We start from the raw sequence: 24,047 nt of genomic DNA, 5'->3' as shown, positions 1-24,047 counted from the left end.
TGTCACAAACATTACTGCAAAGATCTATATTTAATATTGAAAATTCAGGCTGAGAGTATCACAAAGACCATTTGGGCCTGTCTCTTGTTTTTGACAGGGATGGCATTTTATGCATTTTTGGGCATACAGGTGCATTAATGTCAGATAATTCATCTTTTAACAAGCCTGTGTTCAAACTTAGTTTGATTAGATTGATTAACCAGAAGTTTAAAAGGAGCTTGCCTTCAATTTGTGTTTCACCAACAGCAACAAGCTGGCCCCTCGAACTAAGTGCCCTGTGACCCACCGAGGAGGCTGCTGCCAGACCTCCTGCCTGACACCCAGGAGCCCATCCCGAGGAGATGCCTTGCACTGAGGGAAGCGGAGGGAAAGCTCAGGCAGCTGGTAGCAGCCGGACAGCTCTGCCTCTCCGTATCCCATAGCCCTGGCAGGCCCAAAAGCCTCAGCCCAGACAGGGAATTCTTGGTAGCTGCGAGGCACCGTTTTGGGGGAACCTAGAAGAAAACCTGTCTTTCTGAAGGGGACTGTTGTGGGCAGGAGATGGAAGACTGAATATTTTCTTGTGTGAAATGTTGTTTTTAAACAGTAGTCTTTTCTTTCCCCCTCACCACATTTGCTTCAGTCACAGAGGCAGCAGGCAGAGCTGAGGGAGCCCAGCAGGGCCTGAGGTAGCCTTGACCAACGCACATGGGGAAGCAGGCAGCCATGCCCTCCCAGCCCTCTCTGTCTCACTGGTAGAGTTTATCTTTTATAATAATGACCTTCTCAGATTGATGTTTCCTTACATGCTATTTTTTCAGTCAACTATAAGAACAAGGCTGGAAGTAACATAGCACTGAACTGTGGGTCAAATTAACAGTCTACTGACGAGTAGTTCTGTCCAAACTGCTACGCTGTTATAAGAAGTGGTCTTGTATAGTCATGTATATGAATTCTAGAGAAATCCCTGTGTACTGAGTGCATGCCACTCTGCACATCACCTAGTAGGTTTAAGTGTGCAATGTGAATCTTTGGAGCTGACCACTGCTTCACTGATGGAGGCCTCCACCAGCACAGCACAGTGGTGCTGGAACAATTCACTTGTACAATATAACCTCCAGCCTGTTGCTGCAGTTGCACACTGAAATGAAGGAAGGAATAAGCAACTGAAGAAGACAGGAGGAACACTTCTCAAGCATTATTCCTGAAACAGTTGTACACTAAAATGCAACTTCAAATGCTGACACTTATATTTGGAATTGCAGGAATTGCACATAGGAGTTGTAGTTAAAGGATCAAGCAGCAATTCAACCTGGAATGACACAAGCTGTGAAGCAACACCATATTTGTATTAAGGTAAAATGCAGCACACAAAACAGCAACCATTTCAACAGAGACTTCAGTTTTCTCTGACAACACCTGTTGTCGCTTACAAAGGACTACATTATAAAACTCCCAATGGCATTATGTCTCTTACTGCTTTCTTGGATATACCAAAAATCAATATGCATCTTGAACATGCAACAAACACACTTTTATATACTGCAGCTTTAATTTCTAACTGAAGGCAAAACCAATTTTGTTTTTTTTCCTGTTTCCATGAATTGAGGTTTCAAATCCTTTCATGGGACTATCGATTAACTTAGCCACTTCAGCATTCAGGAGAGTCAGGGGGTTCACTTATTCCCTTATCTGATGTTGCAAAGGCTTTATCTAGAATTTTGTACTGGCTTTCATGGAAATTGTGGCTTGGTAATCTGGCCTGCTGTGGCTGGTGAGCAGTTTTTTGAGTGTATTCTTGACATCTCAGAAAAAAGGTTCCCCACTTGAAACTCTTGAAAACAATGAATGAGAATTAAATTTTTCTTCCTCAGAAATCACTCATATATGTGTCATTTTTAGCACTGTTTTATTCTACTTGCCCATTTCCTGAAGGCAGTGCTATATTTTGGGTTTCAAACAAATTACACTAGGTAAGTACAACTGCAACTGAATGGAGCAAACATAGTTTTAAGGGGACATTGTTCGGGCTATAGTGAAGCATGAAAACAAAACAGCCACTCTCCCTGCACATGGGAGGAGTTATTAAAATGGTAAATCATGACACTGCAGACAACAGAATGTCATAGCATGCCTCAGGCCAATCTTGTACTATCTGAGCAAGAAAAGTACCTGATGACAGCACTATGGAATGAATCTTTTGAAGGAGTGCTGTCTTGATTGCACATTCATTAACTCTGAAAACTTCATAGCATGAATGTTGACAGGTAGGATTTTAACTACAGGTAAAACATGCTTTCTTCTGAAAGGTTACAGTTCTTGGGGAAAACAAACATGAGGCATTGGCTGCAAGTCTGCTAGCATATTGGAAGTGTTGGAGGGACTTAAGTTGAATTAATGTGTAGCTGATAACATTTTGAGAAAAAAAAGTGACTAGTTGCAAATCAACATTTTTGATGCTTTCTCTTTAAACCTCTAACCAGTTCTAGTCACATCACAAGAATATGACAAACAATGTTGGGTGAGAAAACACACTGAGAAAATAGAGTTAAATGAGAAAAAAAGAGACCAAAATCCACTGTCTCTGGTAACCTAGAAACCCTGGACAAGACAATGGCCTGTCCACACTGCTATTCCTGCCATGGTTATAGGCTGTACAGTGCTGCCTGTGTCAGGGATGCTTTTCTTGTTTGGGGTTCCCTACAGCTTGGCAGTAGAGGATGAAGGAAACATCTGTTTTCTATTTTTAAAAGACTGAAACGGGAATAGAAAGAATTTCTCTCTGTGACGGTTCAGCCACTTTCCTGATGCCAGTTTTAATTAGCAAAAAACCAGAATATCACTAGAAACATATAGCTGTTCCTCACAGCCTGATGAGAAACAGCAGTGGCCCCAATCCAGCAACATTCAAACATCACTAGATGGATGCCAAAATGTTAGGGGACTGGTTTAAAGTCATAAGTTTCCATTTTCATTTTTTTAAATCTCATGTTGGAGATTCATTTCCTCAAAAGGAATCTCATGTTTCCTTCAGGGATTTGATACGAAATGCCTAACATTCACAGTGGACGTCCTTCCTTCCACTTTATCAAGAGTCTTCCTCAATATCTCCCCTTATCCTCTTGAGCACTCTCTTACACTTTTACCATGAGGGGCACATAATGGTTCATTGTCTGCAAATGGTTCATTGTCTGCAAACAGCTCATTGCCTGGCACTCATCAACCAACTCATGCCAGAGTAACACATTGTCTTTATACCAGTTTCCTTGCTTTTGCACCTTCCTTTTGCTCATCCTCTCTTGGAGTTCTGCCATGCTCTCTCTGTGCCTGGGCAATACTGGCAAAACCACTGTCTTTGTTGACACCCCAAGTGATGGATGCTCTTTTTTTTTCTGGATTCCTGTTCTTCACCTCCAATTGGCTCATTTTTTGCATCTGCCTTCCCCAGTTCAGGACATCACATCACTTCAACAACCTTACTCTCTCCTCTGTGCTAGCACTAGGCAGGACCAAAGTCCTAGCTGCTGAGCCTCCCAGCAGCACTCCGTGCAATCTAGATGGCCCATCAAGTGGGGAAAGGCTTCCTCTGCACTTCCTCTGTGGACTGACTTCAGCTGACACCTTTCCCACATATCCAGGACTTAGTTTAAGAACTACTGACCTCAAAAGTCATGTCTCTGTGTTCCTGGACACAGTTTGATGTTGCTATCTTGTATCTCGTGCTCAACACCAGCAAAGGCAGAGGTCTCTTCAGCCCTCAGTAGTTTTTCGTCCTTGTTCCCTGCCTACCTGTGGCTTGAAAAAGCAAAAAGGAGATGATGTAGAATCAAGAGAAATGTTTGTAGTCACGAGAATCTGGCCGCACAAAAAACCACCTAAAAGGTCTGAGGTCTCTACAGAAGTCTGCTGTGCACAGACAACTTATTTCATCTGTGCAAAGACCACCATTTAGCCCAAATGTATTATCTACCTAGTACTATGCAGTGCTTAAAAATGCAATTAAGTACATGGCTCAAATCAGTTATATACGCTCAGGATCTTCTACCCTGAGCTGTAAGCCAGACTTCTACATCAGGACAGCAAAATCAGTCCTGACCTTCTGGTAATAGGTAGTTACTACTTTCATCACTGATGTGATGACAGGTAAGCAGAGGCATAAGTCTCCAAGTGATTTCATCAGTCTCACCTGTACCAGGGGCAAGGCATTATCTCTGTTACTGCTGTGAAGGCCCCCATGTGTGATCTGTAGCACAGCCCCAAAGAAGAGTGAGAAGCAGGGTGGCTTGGCTCCTTTGCAGGTAGTGACCTGCAGCTGATTGCATCTCAGTCCTGTGAGCAGACAACTTGCTGAGCACACACTAGGAATGGGATGCCAAGAAACAAGAACATTTACCAATGTTATTTCATTTTTTCATGCGATCACCACATAATTCTGCACGACTACTATTCTCAGTTGTGCTTTTCATTTGCATGTGCTGAATCTAAGTGCCATCCATCCCTTCTCTTAGGCTAAGAACTTTTCAAGTGCCTGGGTACACTGTATGTGCACAGAAACAAACAGTGCCAAGCAAGACATACATGTAATTTTGCTGTGGTGGTCAAGAGCCTTTAGACCTTTTCACCAACTTCAATAACCTTCCATGTTGCAATGTTGGTAAATGTGCATATTTGCAACTGCTGTTTCAGAAAGTGCCAAGAATCTACAGTGCTACACAGCAGTAGGAAATATAGGTGTAAGTATGCCACATCCCTCTACCACCTTCATTTGCCTCCCATATTCAATATAAAAAGCACCAGTGGCTGGGATGGTAAATGCATCCCAGATACCGCTGATTACTGAAGTCAAATACTTTCTGATATGAGTATTCCTCCTCGTTTTAATTGTTCATTGCCTTGCATAGATGTGAACAGCAGTTTGGCCTTTTAACGCTGGGTAATTCATGACAGGCTGTTTTTGAATCTTATGGAGCAGACCACCCATACACATTGCATTTTGTAGTTCCTATTTCTGGAGACTTTTTCATTCCTCCTGTTAGCCCATGTATTCTAAAGTATTTTAGACAAAAGTTATCAATTATTTCTGGTGAGATTTTATACAAATGCATTGTGGTGGTTTTGCATTTGTTTTCCTCATTTAAATCAAAATATACAATGGAAGAACACAGTGACACTAGTCACATGTGTTAGTTAAATGCACTGAAAACTTACACAAAATGATGTATTGATGTTAGAGCAATGTGCCTGTCCTGCATAATTTTAAATGCAGATTGTGCTATAGCAGATGATCTACACGTCTGTGGTATCCTCTTCTGGTGGAAACAAAAAAAAGGTTTTGATTAAGTGAGGAACACATACAAGGCTAACATAACATGGGGCAGAAATATATTAACTTTCCAGAATAATAATTAGGGCAAAGGGGTAATGATCTTTCTTTGAGAGACTGCTATTTCAGAAATCACTCTGGAGACAGCTAAGTAACTGAGTTCAGTGGGCCAACTCTACTCAGTGTTTGATTACATGTTTAAGGATTTGGATGTTCTTTCTTAGATTGCAGTATAACTAAAAAATCATAGAATCATAGAATTCTTAAGGTTGGAAAAGACCTCTAGGATCATGAAGTCCAACCATCAAATCAAACTGACATCTTTGCTTTGTAATCCCAGTTGCAATATAATAACAGCAAACTGTTTAAAAATATTTCTCTCTCTTACAAAGGCAACTTACTATTATTAGAAAAGAGATGCATCCTATAACCCCAAAATAGAAATCAGTCATTAATCTAATAGAATCAAAATCCCTTACACGCATTCTCAGATGAATACAGCAGTAACCCAGAAGCCAGACAAAGCTGTTACTATGGTTTAAATAATTGCCAACAACCTGATGGGTGACAAGAGACTTCTTTAGAGCTGGGAACAGCAGGCTGTGAGCATGCTCAATGCCACATGTAGCTGAACTAGAGATTTCTTTATGAGAGCAGCTACTAAGGTGTCCAGAGCATAACTACTGCTCAGTGGCCGTAAGCATACTATTGCCCTTGTCTTAATCTTACTGACTTCAGGCTGTCAGCAATGCTATTTCCGCTCCATTTTGTTCCTCTGTTAGAAATCCAAGGTAAGACCACTTCTTTCTCAATTATTCATAAACCTGATTGCCTTTTGGGAAACAGTAAGGAGTTTTCATTTACATTAAGGAATTAACAAGCAATTTCATCTGAAGTAAGGAATCTGTCAAGAATTTTCATTTACATGATTTTGAAAAACATATTTTTAGGAAAAAAATGCTTACAGCACATGAGGAAATTTGATCTCATAAAATGACAGAATTGTCCGACCAGGTTACTCTAAATTTTGATGAAATTAAATTAATCAAATGTAACACTAAAGGATAAACTGATGCTTTCTGAAAAAGTACGTGACATAATAAAACGTTGTAAACAGCAAGCTTCACACCAGTATCATAACACATTTTCTACATATTAGGTGAAAAAATAAGCATTTAACTTAGCAAATGAGTTTTCATAAATATTGCAACAAATTTGTGGTAATTTGGCCAAGAAAATCCTTTCAGTATCAGCATATTAAAATTAGAATTATACATTTGATAGAGCACTTTGAATCTCAGAAATGATTGCCTAAAAGATTGCTTCTATGAGAAAAGTTCTTTCCCATAGAAACACAATATATAACAATATACAGGTAGAAGGTACAGTATTTTGTTCACACAAATTTTCCAAAATTAAGACTCTTCAGTTCCTGCATGATTTTTTTAAAAAATAATGAATAGTTTTCTTATGCTTAGTAATTCCTGAAGCATTACAGAAAAGTGAATAAATGTTTTTCACCATAAGTAGCTCATGAATGGTAATTTCTGAGCTTGTGAAAAGTTCTTTAATAAAATAACATTTTTTTTCCTAATAATGCATTAAGGGCAGGTTATAGTGTAATCAAAATTAAAAAAATTAAACAGAAAATATATTGCTGTGAAGAAAAGAAATTTTCAAAATTGTGAGCCTGTTAGAGACAGAAAATAAATATTAGATAATATATTATTTGTTCTGTAGACACCCTGTTACAAAGGAGTCGAATATGCAGTATTTTAATGTAGTGAATTTTACTAAACACTCTACTTAAAAATAACTACTTTTAAATCACTAGGTTTTGTTATTGCCAAAGGAAATTCTACTCATGTAAAGTTTTTATTTTAACATAAACTTCATTTTATTATGTTTCCAACATTTGGTTTAAGACAATGTGGTTAATAAAAACCATACAATGACTCACCTTTTCATTACACAGACTAATGTATTGCTTTCATTGTTACAAGTTCAGTTAGAAGAAACAAAAGTTGGAAGTAATTTATTACCAAAGCATCCCTTACTGTTTCCTATTTACACACCATGAAATGTATCTTTATTTATTTTGAACTCTTATAAAAAAATACAATTATCCACCTTACCATTCTTCCAAGTTGCTTTTTCCATATATTCCCCATCAATAGTAGACAATAAGGCTTGAACCAATTTTGCCATAAATTATCTTGGGTTAACAGCAAACTCTCTGTTCCCTTTAGCCAAACCAGACTAGGTCAGACTGCTCCAGAGAGGGTTTGAACCCAAGATGAGTGGGCAATCCAAGGCACTGCAGCTTCCGTCCTAAACTGCTTCCAGATCAAAAGCCTTGGATAACCACAGGTTCAAGGAAAAGATGCTTCCTGTGTGGACAAGTCCTTATACCCTCTACGTAACTGTGTTCCAGGAGGTACAGAAATATGGAGAGAATAACTGATCCCCTCCTGTCTTGTCCTCTCCTCTTAAATGTGTCTACAAATGTACGTGTTTGGTATAGCAGCTTTGGGAATGTCACAGGACACAGTTACATCTGGGAAACCCACATCTGCGGCCCGTTTCCAAGGAAAACATCTGTAATGTGGAACAGGTATTGATCATAGGCTGTTTAGGCTTCACTAGGTATGTACTCTACAACTCCTAGAACAAATATATGAGTCCACTCCAAAAGAGTGGAAAACATCACTTGATTGTTAATACTGTTGCTATCTGAATGGCTGGTTAACCTTCAAAAAGTGTCCTTGGTGTTTAGTGTGAATAAACCGATGTTGTACAAAAATGTGGTATTTTACTGCCCTCTAATGGCTGGCGATAAACAGCTCCCTTTTTGGTACTCCACAAAAAGCTCTCTCCTTCAGGCCACTGTGACACGAAGTCTTCAGCCAAAACGAAACCTCACACAATTACCCTCACATGCCAAGACCTATGGGAAGTAATTATACAGCAGCCTAGGCATCTTTAACAGCACTTTCAGACTTCTTATATCACTGCCTTAGACATTCTATTCATGACAAATTTAAGGATGAAGTATTCAAATCCAGACTTTTAAGCCTTTTCTTTTTATGATGAACTGCTGTTCACAGCAGCTATAGGACCTCTTCAGTGAGTAACTACTTCTCAGTGTCAGGAAGGGATTTACAATCCACACCTTAATAATAGTACCAGTGCAGGCTACTGATCAGCTGAGTTGTTCAGTTCTGACAATAAAAAAACCCAGCTATTATAAATGTGACAATCATATTTAAATGTCATACAACTACTGAGAATCAATTATATATAAATTATAGTGTGACTCTCTTTTCATCCAGGGAAAGAAAAACCTGGTAAAGGATCTGTTCATTTCAAAAAGAGAGTTCAGGGATGTGGTTCTCCTGTGGAGCGACATGGATGAAGAGTCTGTTACCATAGTAAATGCAGGAACTCTAAAGCAAGCATATTTTAGATTAATGTGAAAGCCTTTTTTTTAGATTTTATAAATTTCACAAACAGGCGGTATCTAATTTGCATTGCTGTTTTAATCCTGCTCACCACTGAAGCTATTATATGCATGTTTTATGTGGACAATCCACAGCATTTTCAAAGTCTTACAGTTCTTAAAGTTCTTGCAGTTCATCAAACATCTCTTTAACCTGCAGTTTGAATATATCAGGTTGGGTTTTTTCCAGGGAAGATATTATATAAAACCAAGTCTGTCTTTTCCCACCTAGAAAAAAACACATTGGTGAAAAAGAATGGTTATGAAAACTTAGATTTGTGCACAAGTAAATAATTTTGTGTATGTTTTAGCATGTGTCTTCTTTGAAATAGGATCCAGAAATGTAAAGACTTCTCTTTCCGGTTTCCAAAAATTTCTACTAATTCTAAGGGCTTAGGATTCATTTTACATACTTGGCTGTTTTCTTTCTTTTAAGCTCTTCCTTCTTAAGCAATATGTGAACTTAACAACAGCTGTGCTCCCAGTGAGCTCTCAGTCAATAATATTTCAGTGATTTTGAAACTTAGTAAAGCAAACTGGCTTGTCTGCTCTCAGAGTGACCTAGGAGCAGTAATAATAGGATCAAAAAATGTATTCTGCTGTCATCTGAAATGTGCCTTAATTACATGTGTTACAACAGCCTCAAGCAGTATTGATTCAACAAGGGAGTTTCACTAAACCAATTTTAACTGGTGCTGAGATCTCTGGACCTGTCTTATTGCAAAGGAGAGCTTTTGTACAACTTGGCTATTTGCAGAGAATATTTCAGTTTTTCTGCTTTAAACAAAACTGTTCTTACAACCACAGTTGCTGGAAGAGCCAACATTCCTTGCTTGCACTACTAAGTTTGCAATCAATTTATAGACTTGTTTCATTAAAGCATATTGAATAACAGTGACTTGTTAGAAAACTGCACACATTGCACGAACCTAGCTGGTCATCAGTAATACGTGATATGGTTTGGTTGATTTTTGCTACTCAGAAATTTATGGTGAGAAACAGGGGAAATTTAGTAGTAAGTAGAGAAGGAGCAACTCCATCATAGGCAGAAATTTGAAGATTGAACTTTATCACTTGGTGAATAAAGAACTGCTTTTATGGCATTATTGAGTTGAAAGAGAAGCTTCCGCTTTTATCTGTATCTATTAATCAGCCAAAGTGCTGTCCATGGGGTGGTAAATCATGAGTCTTATGGACCTGCTCCACATAATACTGCAGACATTGATGAGAATGGATGCAGATAGCCAGCACATGACAGCGTTGTTTGTGTGTCAGCGTTACTGGAAAGTGTGTCAGGAACAACTGCAGCCGTCAGAGAAGTACATGCACTATGCTTGATAAAAGAGCCAATTAAGACAAGTTAAAATGAATTTAGAGACTCAGAGAGAAAACCAAAAGAGCAAGCCCTTTCTTTTGGATAATAGCTGGTTTCTTGTCTTCACAATTAGCTGAATGCTAAGAGTGAAGAGAGACTCAGGATTCATTTTCAGCTCTGCTACCCCACATGCATTCTGTTGTAGCTTTGTTTCTCTTGAGAGGTCATGGACACACTCTGTTCTTTAAAACAGACCATACTGAACATACATGTGTACTTTGAAAGAGTGTTTTTTCTGCCCCTAAATGAATACAGATAGAAAGCTTTTTCCAGTCCAACCTTTGTGCAGTATTTGACACATGAAAAAATGAGTTAGAACTAAAAATAATGGCACTACTGAAAGGACTTTGATGAAAAGAGCAAACTATCAGAGTCTAATTGTAACATTATTCAAAATACTGATATGCAGATCTATAGTCTACCCAGTCTAAACTACCTATTTTTGTCCACATAATGGATCCTAACAAAAGTCTTCAGAAAAGCCAGCCTAAACTTCTTCACCCATCTTTTAAGTTTTGTAGCAAGAAAATGTTATAGCTATCTCACTTAAAAGGCAAGGCATATCTTGACAAGATTTGCAAAATTAACTTAATTTGGATCTTAAGCATGAGTTTGGAATCAACTATGTATTTCACCTCCTATCACCGTGTCTCAACCTCGGTTCTTTGCATCATACAAAAAGCAGTATTATTAGCACAGTGTTAGTTGGATAAGACTAAAACATACTCAGTTTTTAAAGATTACCATTTAGCCCAATTTCTGCTCTTTCCATCCTTGCTGATACTATATAGCCCCTAATTGTCTATCAGCCTCATAGGAATTGGATTACTTCACTTTGTTTCTGTCATTCTTCCCTATAATTTTATCCCATATGTTTCATTTTAATCTTGTATATAGTCCCACAGGAGTCTCATGAGTCTACAGCCAGCATGTCTGCCTTTGCAAGGTTGGTCCACAGATATTTCTACTGGTTCAACTAAATTTATAATGAAATTTGCTTTGTCAAATTAGAACTTCGCTTTTCAGAGATGTTGCTAATGAATAATGCATGATACAAAAAAACTTTCCTGCTTTGTTTTGTTTGCTTTTTTTGCAGTTTTAGCATTCTTTCATTAGTTTTTCTTGGCCATAAAATCTCCTGTAAACTTTGTGAAAGGGAGAAAGTGTTTTTGCAAATGGACATATGCTCCATACCTGTAATGAAACAACAGGGAAGATTTCCTGCAAGTGTTCTGCAGAAAACCAGTCATTTGTGATGTGCACCAGTAGAGGAAATAAAAACTATTCTCTTGCTCTGAACATCTTGTCTAAATGAGTGATTTACAATATTATAAATGTAATTGCATTATTGCAAAAAACATCCAAAAAGAAAAGCCATAAATCTGAGACCATCTTTGCAGACTCGTACCAAGATTTGACTTGCCAATTGCCCAAAGATTTTACTGTAATTGTGTTCCTAATACAATAAGAAATATATAAATGTTCTTAGTAGTTGTACCTCTCTGACGTGTAAGTGGACATTTCCCTGTTGCCCAGCTGCCTTCGGCATGGGAAGTGGCTTTCCACATGTTCCAGCTGGAAGTTCTTTCTTCACATGAGACTTCCATTTTCCCCAGCCCACAGCACCCTAGTAGCACTTCCCTGGCCATCCCCAGCCACGCTGCAGGGTACTGCTACTTAAAGCTCACACCTTTGAGGAATCAGTCTGCCAGGAAAGTATATTGATAAGTTTCTTTCTGGCCAGCAATATGTTCTGCAGATGACAGGAAACAAAAGAATGTCAAACAGAAACTTTAAGCTGTCTCTTCTAAATTTCAGTGGTAGTAAGCCATTTGTAGCTGACACTGTAATGCAAGAGGCAGAATTAAAATGACATATAATGCACTTTAAAGTGAAAAATTAAAATATTGGGTCGCATGTGTGGTTGCAGTTTTATCAGGCCTCTCTAATTTGAAACATACTTTGCTATAGAGAAAATGTCTTCCCATATTTTCTCAGAATCCTTGCTGATGGAAGATATTTCAGTTGGTGTTGTCTGCCAAAAGGGTTATTTTCCTTGCAGAAATCATACAACTTGCCTCCCATGGGCATTTCACTGTGATAGCATAAATGACTGTGAGAATGGTGCATATGAAGAGAACTGTGGTGAGTGTTGCAACATCTGTAAGTATACAGAAACAAAATCTGTTTATGGGATGTGCTCCTCCAGCTAATACACACTGAATCACTAATGGTCAGCAGATGATCCACAAGCCTGACAAGTCTGGGGTTTTCAATGTAATTGAATATTTTCTTCAATGAATGAAGGAATTACACCATGCTGGTCAGCAAAGAAAATGGACAGGGTGCCTAAAGGCCTTCCCCAGGCAGACTCCAGTGGTGAGGTTTCTGTAGAATCCCTATTATATTATCCTCTGCTGTGGACAGTGGGTAATCACTGAGTAGCTGTGTGGGGAATCCTTCAAAGTGGGTGCGTGAACTCCAGCACATAAGTAGGGGTACTTACGCTCAGTAAGGCTATCTACCAGTACAAGAAGAATTCTTATTCTATGTTTTCAAGTGTTGTAAGAGTCTTAGAGATATACATATGTTGGTATATGTGCATAAGCACATATGCACTTGGTGGTGATCACATTATGAGTCGTCTCTGTCTTATTTATCTCCAAGCCCACTCTCAATCCAAAAGACCAATGAGGAAGTCAGATCAATGAGACCAATCTCCTTTTTTGGCTAATAAATTATCCTGGTTTTGGAGGATGATTCCCTCTACATCACATTTGACTTCTGCAACTGTGATGCATGTTGGGTCAGAAGATAATGCATCAACTCCACTGTCATCTTTCTGTCTCTATTTCTCTTTATCTCCCTCCCTCCCTCTCCCCCCCACCCCCCACCCCCTTACCCCTGCTTATAGTCTGGGGCACTTCTGATATTCAGTTTACATTAGATCTGTTAATTTGGGTTTATAATCGCTCCTCATAATAAGCAGAAAAGACAATAAAAACAATCTGTTTGAAGATTTACTTTTGGTTCCAACCCATATAAGAAAACACATGTACCCCACAGACAATTTGGTACTAATGTTCTGGTTTTCATTAAAAGCCAATATACAATTTAAAGTACAGCTGACAAATGTTAACACTTTCTATAGGAGATAACAGTGGATGGGCAAGTATCTTTGATATGGTTCATGGAAAGCCTAATTATCTGGATTTATCAGAAGAATTCTAACTTAATCCTAATGCCTGTGTTAATATCTTTAAACTATTTTACACTTCTAAAGCTTTTCACTGCATACATATATTTACTATAATTGTAGAGATATCTGGAACTTTATATGCACTCAGGGAACTCCTTTACTTTCCCGGAGCTTTTTGCATGCATACCAGAGCAGAGTAATGCAATGTGGAACTTACTTGTTAGTGCCAGGTTGCAGCTGTATGAAGTTGCAAGAAAGTGGTAATTACACTTCTGGAAACTTTTAGAAAGTCAGTATTTATTTTCATCCTACTCAGGAACAAAAGAAAAAAGAAATGCTTCCCTATGAAACATTTAAAGAAAAAACATTAAATCTTGAAATGTTTTAGGTTGATGCCTTCTAAAATATTTCTTCCTGCCTACTGATGAAAAGTCATAAACCCAGAAGCCTCAGCTAAGTCAAAGCATTACACCTCTAGGACAGCTCTTCAGATGGACTGCCAAGTTGGGGTACCCAAAAAGCCCTTTCCTTAAATCCAGAAATCAAGGACAATGTCTTGCCAAGCAAGAGGCAAGTTTAGATGCTGTGTTCCCTCTGGTATCCAATTTCTCAGTGAAGTGTAGTGACTTAAACAAAACTGCATACTCCAGAGGAAACTGTTCCATCAGCAGCTCCTCAGCTGTCTCATTTGTATGTATATATAAATTTATATGTATATCAAGTATACGTTGTGTTTCAGTTGCCCTTATTGTAGCTTATGGACAGTAGGTTATTAAACTTGATTTACATTTTACTTACGTTTGCTTTCATTAGATGAAAAGCACTGAAATCCTAGGAAGTGCAGCATCAGTGTTTTACAGCCTTCCTGATAAGCGAGCCTCACTAAGGTGATTTGGGGGCGTTGCATCTAGATGTCCAATCCCTTTCTAAAAAGAGGTCTCAGAAGGACACTCAGACGTACTTGATAGGTCATATGTAAGACATTCACTCAAGAATTCCTTTTCCCAGGTCTCCACCAATACCCAGAAGGTTGCAGCTGCATGGAAACAGAACTAGAATCTTCTGCTGTTAATCTAAAGTCTGTTCCACTTGTTTCAAGTAACGTAACCCTCCTGCAAGCAGAGTTCCCTTTGCTTTCCAGTATAAAGCTGTTTTACAAACAAAGAGGTTCCTAAAAACACTTTGCATAGTGCTATACTACCAAGTATGGGCTCTCTGCATTCAGAGACTGCAGAAAAGGTTGACCCACTACAGATATTTAGTAGGATGTAGTGAATGCTGTGAGCATTTTGCTGCGAGGCCTACTTCAGTGTGGAATTCATCTGACAAAATATGTGTCAACACTGTAAACCAGTCATATAGTACAGGTCATATGAACTGCACACAGAACATGTTTACTTCTCTCTAAAGAGAGCTTGGGGTGTTAGCTGAGATGTGCATTTTGCACTGTAGATGTTTACAATTAGGTGAGTTGAATGCTATTTGGGTTTGTCATTCCTATTGCTTAAAGCCTGTCAGCCCCAGGCCACTCAGTAAAGATCACTGGCTGTGCAGCCAGAATTGGGGTAATGAGCACCCACCAAATACTGCTGAAGTTACCAAAGCAGGAATTTCAACATCATTGGTTCTTAACGATGACTGACAGCTCCCTAATTCATTTTTCCTGCTCCAGTCCTACAGGTTGTCAAAATATATATATGGCTGAATACTTAATAATATGAGAAATTTTTTAAGATCTGTCTGGATTACCAAAGGAAAATATTTGAAGGATGTCAGTCTTAAAACTCAGCATGAAGTTTCCTGGCCTTCAGCTAGCTCTTTCAAGCAGTCAGGTACATTTACTTCCTAAACAGACCAAAGGGAGGCCTGTCTTCTCCCAGCTAATCCCAGGAGGGCACTCAAGCTTCACCTCAGGATTTAAACAGTAAGGACAGATGACAAAAAAGCTGAGGTTACCCAAGCTTCACCAGCAAGGTAACGCACCCAATGTACCGCACCGGTGTAACGTAATGGAATGTGCCCAAAGTCCTTTCCATGCTCTGACCCTGTGTCAGCCGCACCCAGATGTAAGGCCTGATTTTTGACAGTTGCAACACTGACCAGTTAAGATCTAATTTAAACATCAGTTACCAGTTACTTTTAGGTCACTCTCACACCACCAGATCCATTCTCTTCCAGATAAAGTTTTCAGCAAGTGTATAAAGTTAAAGAAAATGTGAGTATCTTGACAGTTTTTAAAATTATTACATGATTCCTGGAGTATATAGAATGAACAAAATCAATATACAGTCACATGTGTGACCACTTTTTTGGCAGTTTAGAACTGCATTTGCCTTTAAATTCATGTTTTGACCATGTGGGTCTTCCAGTGTAGCCAAATGTGCACAGATGCAGGCAATTTTGTATGTAATACATGGAGGTCTAGTCTTGCTCCCTGCCACAGAAAAATAACTAAGCAGAAAGTAAGTCTGTCCAATAAGAAACACCACCATTTTGTCATGAAACTGCACCTTACTGTTTTAAAAGGTTAAACAAAACAGTTTTATAATTTTTTTCCCATTTTTTCATTCTTTTTTGATACTAAGCTACCATGGAAACCAATTGCAAAATTGTGCAAGTAGCTGCACATATGGCAAGTTCTCCTGTGCAGTCAATCATCTCACAGACCACAAGTACTTTTTTTTTTAAAGCTGGGTGGTGTCTTCCATGTTCTTTATAAAGTAGGGTGGCCTTTTTATTGGAATTTGATTTGGAGAGCTTTCAAAACAGCTTCCTCCTAGTTCCAGTAGGAACTAAAGTGACCTTCATTGAGTTATGAAGAGGGAAGGCATTCATATATATTACATTGTCAGGTAGAATGACTTGTGTCCTTTTTATATATGGCTGTTCTTAATAACAAAAAAAAATCAATCAGCCCTATACCTCAGATAAATTCTTATAGGATTAAGGCATACATACAAAGCTAGCATGTATGACTTCTCCATAAGAAAATAGGGACAGCCTCAAGGGTAAGAATTCATATATCAGACTTAAGATAAATCCTCATAACACCCCTAAGTTTACAGAATTTGAGTTTAACTCTTGCTTCTGACTGGATGGTGTATGCCTTTTATTCAAGAGTTCCTGATGACAGCTCAAACTGCCTTCCATCCAAAAGCAGTTAGCAGCCTGCAAGAACAAGCGTTATGTGAAAGGACTGTATCATTTGAAGAGCAGGCAGAGTGCTAGAACAAATTTTATATAAACAGAATAGACATGCCACTAATTTTCAGCTGAGTCGCATCAGCAAGTGCAATGTATGTTAGCATAAGTGTACCAGGAAGGATGACTAGTGATGGTTCACATTTAATAAAATTCAAAATAATAGACTTGTAGCCTGGAACAGTATTGACTTTTCCTCCCAACCTCCAGTGCTTTCTATTTTGTATCTTATTTTCTATACCCTATGATCTTCTATTCCAAAAGCGTAATTAAGAAACAGGACATGACACACTCTGGAGACAGACACATGCAGAATAGGGTCAAAGAAGTCATTACAAAGTTCTGTTCTGGTAGAAAATATTGAATCTGACTTCAGTGGTGTTACTGAATTTACAGGCATTAATTTAGTAGTGTGCTTAAAATGGCAGAAAGGGATAAATATGGGATTAGAAAACATTTGAATTTCTAATAAGTTAATGAATCATGATTATCCTGGCTTTCTTACCTTAACCTGTACCTGATTTCTACAACACAGCTGCATGCAGACAATATCAAAGAGAGCATTCTTTGGACTATGCAAACTTCAGAAACTGTGAATGCATTATTGCCCCATTGCCCTTGGGAATCACAGGGCAACCAGCCTTCCACAATACAGGAAACAGCATCTAAACTTTAGCCCTTCAAAGTCTCATCCAATAACTGTTCCACACTGGAATATCAGTAGCTCAAGAAAGATGCAAGCACTTCCTGAATTTTAACTCTTGCTGTGACTCTGATTGCACACTCTGGCAAAGAAAAATCGCTGCACTTCTTTTTGTATCATTATCAACCCATTATAAACTCCATCCACTATGTGTACCTGAAACTGCCTCATTAGTTGATGTTCAGAAACCATATTGGCCAAATTTTTCAAATGACAGTATTTACAGCATTATTAGGTCCTGGGTATCTCTACCACTTCCAACAGCTGATACAAGCTCAGTGCCTTTGAAAATCAGGTTAATCCTGAGCGGTTAATTCCAGTTCCATATCAAGTTTTGAATAACAAGCTACACGTATTGACATTTTGATAGATTACTGTATATAAATGCAAAGCATTTTTACTATGTCTACTTTGTCCAGCGTCATCCAAACTACTAAATATTTAAAAAGATTAAGTCAAATGCTAGTGCTTTTGCAGTAGCAGACAGACTTTTATGAGATAGAAACATTAAAATACTTTCACTCTGCATTTTAAAATCAAATATTGTTTGTCACAGTTCTTTATCTTTCTGGTTGTTCGCATCAACTCTCTGAAAGTTTTGTGCTTCCTCCATTTAGAAGTAGTCTATCAGTTCTTAGACAGTGTTATTTTAGCTTCCGTGTCATATGTTTTTGTCCACAGGTATCTCAGTCAAAAATGTATCACCAGACTGAAACCTGGGGTACTCGGAGATCTACACAAATTGAAATGTCTCTGAGTATCCATTCTCTCCCTGTCTGTAAAAGTACCATTTATCACTGGCAATGCATGTGTTTATGGCATTGATCTAAAAAGAAAGGAATAAGACGGTAAATCTATGTCTGCAAATGACATCCTGCACAAAGCGTTTGGAATGACTACTCCAGCTTGCAACTCCTTATGAGACAGGTTAGGTTTCAATTTCTGGAAAGAATAACTATATCTAGTTATTTTGGATTTGCAGAGAAAAACCTCCATCATTATTTGCTCATCTCAGCCATTTTTAAATTTTTTCTTTGCAAAGATTTGTGATGTAGTAAACTATTATTTCTTTCCAGAATTCTAGATTATAATCCAATAGTGAAAAATTCACAGCAGTTATTTGCTGGGCTAAAGTCTTTGGGTTTTTTTGTAAGTGTTGCTCTTGCACATATTCATATTGCTATTGTTCAATATCCAAGTAGCTTTCCCTTCTATCTTTCTGTTTTTCCTCCAAATTATTTTCTTTCTTTAAGACTTTCAAACATCTTCTTCATGAAGGAATCATGCTTGTCAACTCCCCATACTTAACATGTCTGGTTCCAAATTTGGATTTCTCATAGGCACCTTCCATGCTATGACTAGCTTTACTATGTTTCTGTTAAAACTAAAGCACATTCCCGAAGTTGTAAAACTGTTTAGAATTGTATCTCTTCTCTCAGAATGCCTACATGAAACTCATGATCTAAAGTGGAAACAGTTGGAGACAGCCAGCACACACCTAGCACCTCCTTTTAGAAAACTGAAATGGTATTTAGGTACTTGAACAATTTCCTGGGCAGTTATCACCGTGACGACTGTAGCCAAAAACTGCATATAAGACAGAGCTTACAGTAAGCGGGAAGGAGACATGAAGTCCTATAAGCATTTTCCATCACCCTCATCAAGTAAACCAGCAACTGAAAAGTATAATCTTGGTTTCTTAGAAAAGCTAGCACATGTTTGTAATAGTATCCAGGGAAATAAAATACTTGGTTTTGCTAGCAGAAAATTTTTTGCTACTAGTCCCTTGGCTTAGGGCAAAAAAGGTGAAAAACTTGGTGTCTTTAATAATCCATTGACTCAACTGCTCAGCCAAGCTCATGGTAGGCAGCTGCTGGCATCAGATCTGGCACCAGTAGCCTTTGGACCAGGCTCCATAGAGTGAGCACTAGCAATGGATGGGGCAGGAGATGAAATACCTTCCCTCCTTACCAGGTCCCATGGGAAAGAGCTTGAGGAAGGTCATAGCATGTGTGGAAAATGTACACTATCCATACTGAGAATGTAAAGTATTTAACAAACACATTTTTTTTCTGAGTTGTTCAATTTAGCATATTTTTTGGTCATTCAATGTATCCATTGCTTATAAATAAAATACATTAGTAAGCTAATATCAAAAAATAACTGTTTGTGCTATGCTTTGCTACTGGTAACTTTAAAAAACTTTTTTTCTTTTGTAGTTTCTGTAAAATCTAAATCTACCTTAAATTTCAAAGCAATGTAACTAAATCTAATCTTGGATTCTTCTCTCAAAATTTTACATTTGTGTATCTTTCCTACACTTACATATTGTCTCATGAAGTACGATAAAACATCTTGTTTTCTAACCATGTTTTAATTTATGAAGATCAATGATAAGCAATTCACTTCAGACTCTTCCCAAATTCTGTACTCAAGTGCCTCTTATCAACTGGATGTAAATCAATTATGCAAAAATTTAATTTGATAAATGAATATATCTTTTTCTGTGCAGATGAAAAAATAATGTTTTGTTTATTCTGTTAGACCAAGGCACTTTTAAAGGTGTGACATTCTAACAAAAAGTATAACCTTGCCAAAGTGGAACCTCATAGTGTTTCAAAATACCACAGTCCTCTGCCAACATAAATCTTCAGAGCTGCTTCTCGTTCTCATGGCTCTCATGAGTTTAGCAAAATTTTGTCCTTCACTTTAGTTTCCCAATGAAAATGAAATAATCTATTGTGAATGCATGCTTATCTTAAGTATAACATAGGACATATAGATATATGTTACAATTAAATGTTAAATCCCCACCTAGTGGTCCCCATGTATTCTGGTACATGGATCACTCATAAGAAATGCCAACGTATTAGCCTATTATTGCTGAAATGGCTGTCAAACTGGGCCATAAAAAGAGATGAAAACGCTACAAAGAAAAGGATATAGTTTGCTTTGTTTGGTATTTACATTCATATTCAAAACTAGGTAATAAATTGGGGGTAATTTTGTAAGAAATAAATAATGCCAAAAAAAGAGACTAGCCCAGAGCCTAAACTCCCTCCTGCAAAGCTGTTACGTAACTCATGAATAAAACCACTTTCCTTATTGTTATTCAGGGATTTTAAAGGCAATCATATTAAGGCCTTAACAAACACCACCATCCTGGAATGCGATGCATTCACTGTATCATAAGTAAAAGATGTATGAAAATAAAGCAACAAAACCCTTTTGAATATGTGTGACTCACAGTCCTCAACACAGGATTTGTCTCAATGTATAAAGCCTCGCCAAGACAGTTGCACTTTTGTCAAGGAGGCATTCTTTACAATTAATTGCATTATTGTATGCGCAGTCACATGGCACATTTTGGCAATTGTCATGATCACTTGTTTCAACAAACAGAATAAGAAATAGGCATACTGTATTATTTCTGCCTTGTGATCAGATCATGAGCACCAGGATGCTTTTTAAATTCCACTAAATCCTGGGACTTGCAATCTGATCACGAAGCAGAAACAATATAGCAGGCCTGTATCTCAACCTGCAGATATTTTTTCATGTTGAATCCATTCCTCCTTCAGACCAGGTTTTCCCCTTGCAGGGAACCTGAGCAAAACTTTGTGTCGCTGCTAAAATTAAATATATTGGTGTACAGTAATAACTCATATTTCTAGTTTTTTATATTTAGTTGTATGCCATATAATACAGAGGACAGGAGAAACAGCATCTGAAGCAGGATCACATTAATGAAGAAAAAATTCTACAGTTAAGAAATATAAAATGCTCCTTACTGTTATACATGTGGTTTCTCACCAGTGAGGAACAGGAATTCCCTGCAGTGGGACTGTATCAATTGCAGTGAGAGCAAAAGTAAAAAAGAAAAACAGCTAAATTTGAACACATAAAATTTCTGTCTGGATAGCAAATCCCAGAAGCTTTAATCAAGTAAAATTCCATATTGCTGTTTTACTTTGTAAATTTCTTGGTTTTAATTAAAACTAAGGAAAGGTTTACTTAACTGCTTAGTTTTGTGTAGGCTTCTTTTTCACCAACTACAATAACACAGCTTGTTAAGGTCTTGTGTAACTTCTAACACACTAGAAAAATAAAAAGCCAAGTAGTCATACTGAAACATGAAATTAGCACGCCATATTAAATTGAATCATTAAGTACTTACTCTAATATATATTTTACTTTACAGGTTTTTTTCATGGAAATAAAATTTGCTTGCTTCTTGCAAATACCTTTTCTTCATTAAAAGATCTGGGGGAATTGTGAGCTTTCTAAAATCTGTTTTTAAATTACAGAGCGTGAGCTATTACATGCCTGTAATCTGTGACTGTATTGTACTTTTCCAGCCCAAGGTGAGGCAGGAGGCCGTGCAGAATCAAAGGCAGAAGGACAGAAAGGTACCTGGCAAGAGGGAGCTGCAGGTAGTGCTTAAGGCAGCATCACAGGAATGGGAGAAACTTATTCCAAGACTTCCCAGGTTTTACAACAGAGATAGATGTATGGGTTGAAAATCAAGGTTTCTCTCTGCCCGTGACTGTTGGCATACGAATGCCCAGCTCCTCTGGACCAATACTACATTTTTCAGCTCTTCGGCTCACATGCTGAGCTAGCTAGGGCGGCATCCTTGTGAGGTGAACCAGTCCCTCCCAGTAGCTGTCTGGGGAACTGAGGCACCTACTTGAAGATCTGAGACCGCCACTTCCCCTGGGGATAAGCGTGTATGCATTAGGCTCATCTGCATATAAAGTAGTCACACTGCATCTGGGTTTTGGTTGCCTCATTATCTGGCATGACATGTTTAGGCAGAAACATAAAACAGCTGCAGAAGGTGTAGAAGCGGAAAAGAGAAGGGAAAGCTTGAAGGAGAAGGGGAGCTGTCAGTGACTGGAGTGACATCAGTGATTGAAACAGGCTGCTACTGCCTGTGGAAGGAGAGTAGCAACTGATGTTATTCGTTAAACACACTGATTTGCTGCCATGGTGAAAACTCATTCACTAATACCGATCTTCAGTGTTGAATTTACTGTGGGTTTTTTATAAATGTTTTTTATTTTCCTTTGTTTTTCCATGTTCTACCTATATTAAATGTGAAAGCTTCACATCTATGTAATTAGGCTTTGATTCATCTCACCTCTCAGCAATGATTAAGTTCATAAATTATAGAGAGACCCTCAGGCAACCAGGTTTCCAAATTAGATACTTCAGCTGAATTAGTTATGATGAATCAGAGCTAAAATGATCCATGTTTAGTAGTCGCCAGACATCAGTGCCTGTACCGACTGGCTTCAAAGTGACTTATGGATAAAATCAGAGCAAGGTAGTATTGGATGAACTGAAGTAATGATAAAAGATAATTTTGCTGCTATTAAAATTTTAACTAAGATAGCACACATCCTCACTTATAAAAAGGAGAAAATCTGAGTCTTAGAGTTCTTAAAGTTTGTATTGAAAGGGGTACGTGGAATACTAAGGATGAACCTGATAGCTTTTGTTCTCTATTTCTCCAAGGGATCTGTACAGCAACATGACTACAAAATTTCATTAGATTTTTATAGACCTGAAGTATTTACAAAAGCTGAAAGTTATAAATTAGAATTCCCAGCTGAATTTAAAAATGTAATAATTTAGGTCATCTTTTTCCTGAAATAAAATACGGAACAATTTATCTTTCTTTTAGCAATCTTTCCTTCAATCCACTTTCTCATCTCTCTGAGGATGGCTTTGAAAGCTTTCAGCAGCTTCAGTCACTGTAAGTAAAAGCTGAAATATTTTACTAACATTTTACACTAAATAATATCCTTTCTTTCCAGGAGAAATATTCATCCATTACAACAGGCATGTGAAGCATTAATTGCCATTCTATCAGATGCTGAATGTACTTTAATTTTCTATTCCTGTAGGAATGCTTAACAAACTAAGGTAGGAGGCCAAAGTACGTGAATGACAGCCATACAGCTTGCTCCGTTTTACTGCTCTTCACAAATTATAAGCCTAGGAGCAATCAAAATGCATAAATTAAGAACAAATTACACAACAAGCACAGCTAGGGCACCTGGGCAGATAAGGACATAAATAAACGGTAACAAGTATTTTAGAACTTCTATAAACTCTCTTTTGGGGCGATTCATAAAATATTCACTCCACAGGGCTGATAACTGAGCCACATTTTTTAAATCAGGTATTCTACACAAAGCTCAAATTCAGAAGTTTTATTTCTTCTTCAATTTGCAAAGATTCATCTGAAAGTACTTCTTATAATTTCATTGGATTTGACACTATAACTTCCTTTTTTTAAATTGTCATTCTGTGCCGTATGGTTTCTTCTTATAAAGCTGTCCAAAAGAAGAACCAAATGTTATTTTAAAATTCACACTATTTTTTGTTAAGCAAAAGGAAAATTAATCTGAATGATTAATCTGAACAGCTTTCTTGCAACTCATTGTTTGGTATTTTTCCTCTGTGCCACACAGTGAATACTGTAAGTCAACACACAGGGTAACATTCAGTTCTTTTTTGTAGACCCCTATATGTTAAGTGTCCAAGGGTAACAAGGTGAGCAATGTGTCTTAAGTCATTACAGTAAGAGCAACATTTAGGAGATCGGTTCAGTTGCCCACAGGTCAGATACCTGGTGCTATTTGACATCCCTACTGCATCCCCACTCCAGAAAGTCTTTGGTCTCTCATGGGGCCTGTCATGTCTGCCTGCCCACACAGATGTCTCAGATAACACAGGACATGCCAAATAATACTAGAC

At 37.9% G+C, this 24,047-nt stretch overlaps 1 protein-coding gene across 1 annotated transcript in view; it reads left to right on the top strand.

Annotated features, from left to right (window-relative positions):
- The first annotated feature begins 12,152 nt into the window (after window positions 1-12,152).
- RXFP2 (relaxin family peptide receptor 2) overlaps window positions 12,153-24,047 on the top strand; it is a 44,661-nt gene continuing 32,766 nt past the window's right edge. The window contains 14 exon segments of the mRNA XM_064448919.1: window positions 12,153-12,321; window positions 13,328-13,402; window positions 14,384-14,489; window positions 15,519-15,590; window positions 17,097-17,168; window positions 17,961-18,028; window positions 18,203-18,206; window positions 18,356-18,428; window positions 19,075-19,199; window positions 19,666-19,734; window positions 20,396-20,462; window positions 21,638-21,788; window positions 22,094-22,121; window positions 22,969-23,040. Of these exon segments, the coding sequence (XP_064304989.1) occupies window positions 12,153-12,321; window positions 13,328-13,402; window positions 14,384-14,489; window positions 15,519-15,590; window positions 17,097-17,168; window positions 17,961-18,028; window positions 18,203-18,206; window positions 18,356-18,428; window positions 19,075-19,199; window positions 19,666-19,734; window positions 20,396-20,462; window positions 21,638-21,788; window positions 22,094-22,121; window positions 22,969-23,040 (1,151 nt within the window).

Source organism: Phalacrocorax carbo, chromosome 1 (genome assembly GCF_963921805.1).
Source record: "Phalacrocorax carbo chromosome 1, bPhaCar2.1, whole genome shotgun sequence".
NCBI lineage: Eukaryota > Metazoa > Chordata > Aves > Suliformes > Phalacrocoracidae > Phalacrocorax > Phalacrocorax carbo.
Note: the sequence above shows the minus strand (reverse complement) of the source record. Positions and strands in the feature narration are given on the sequence as shown.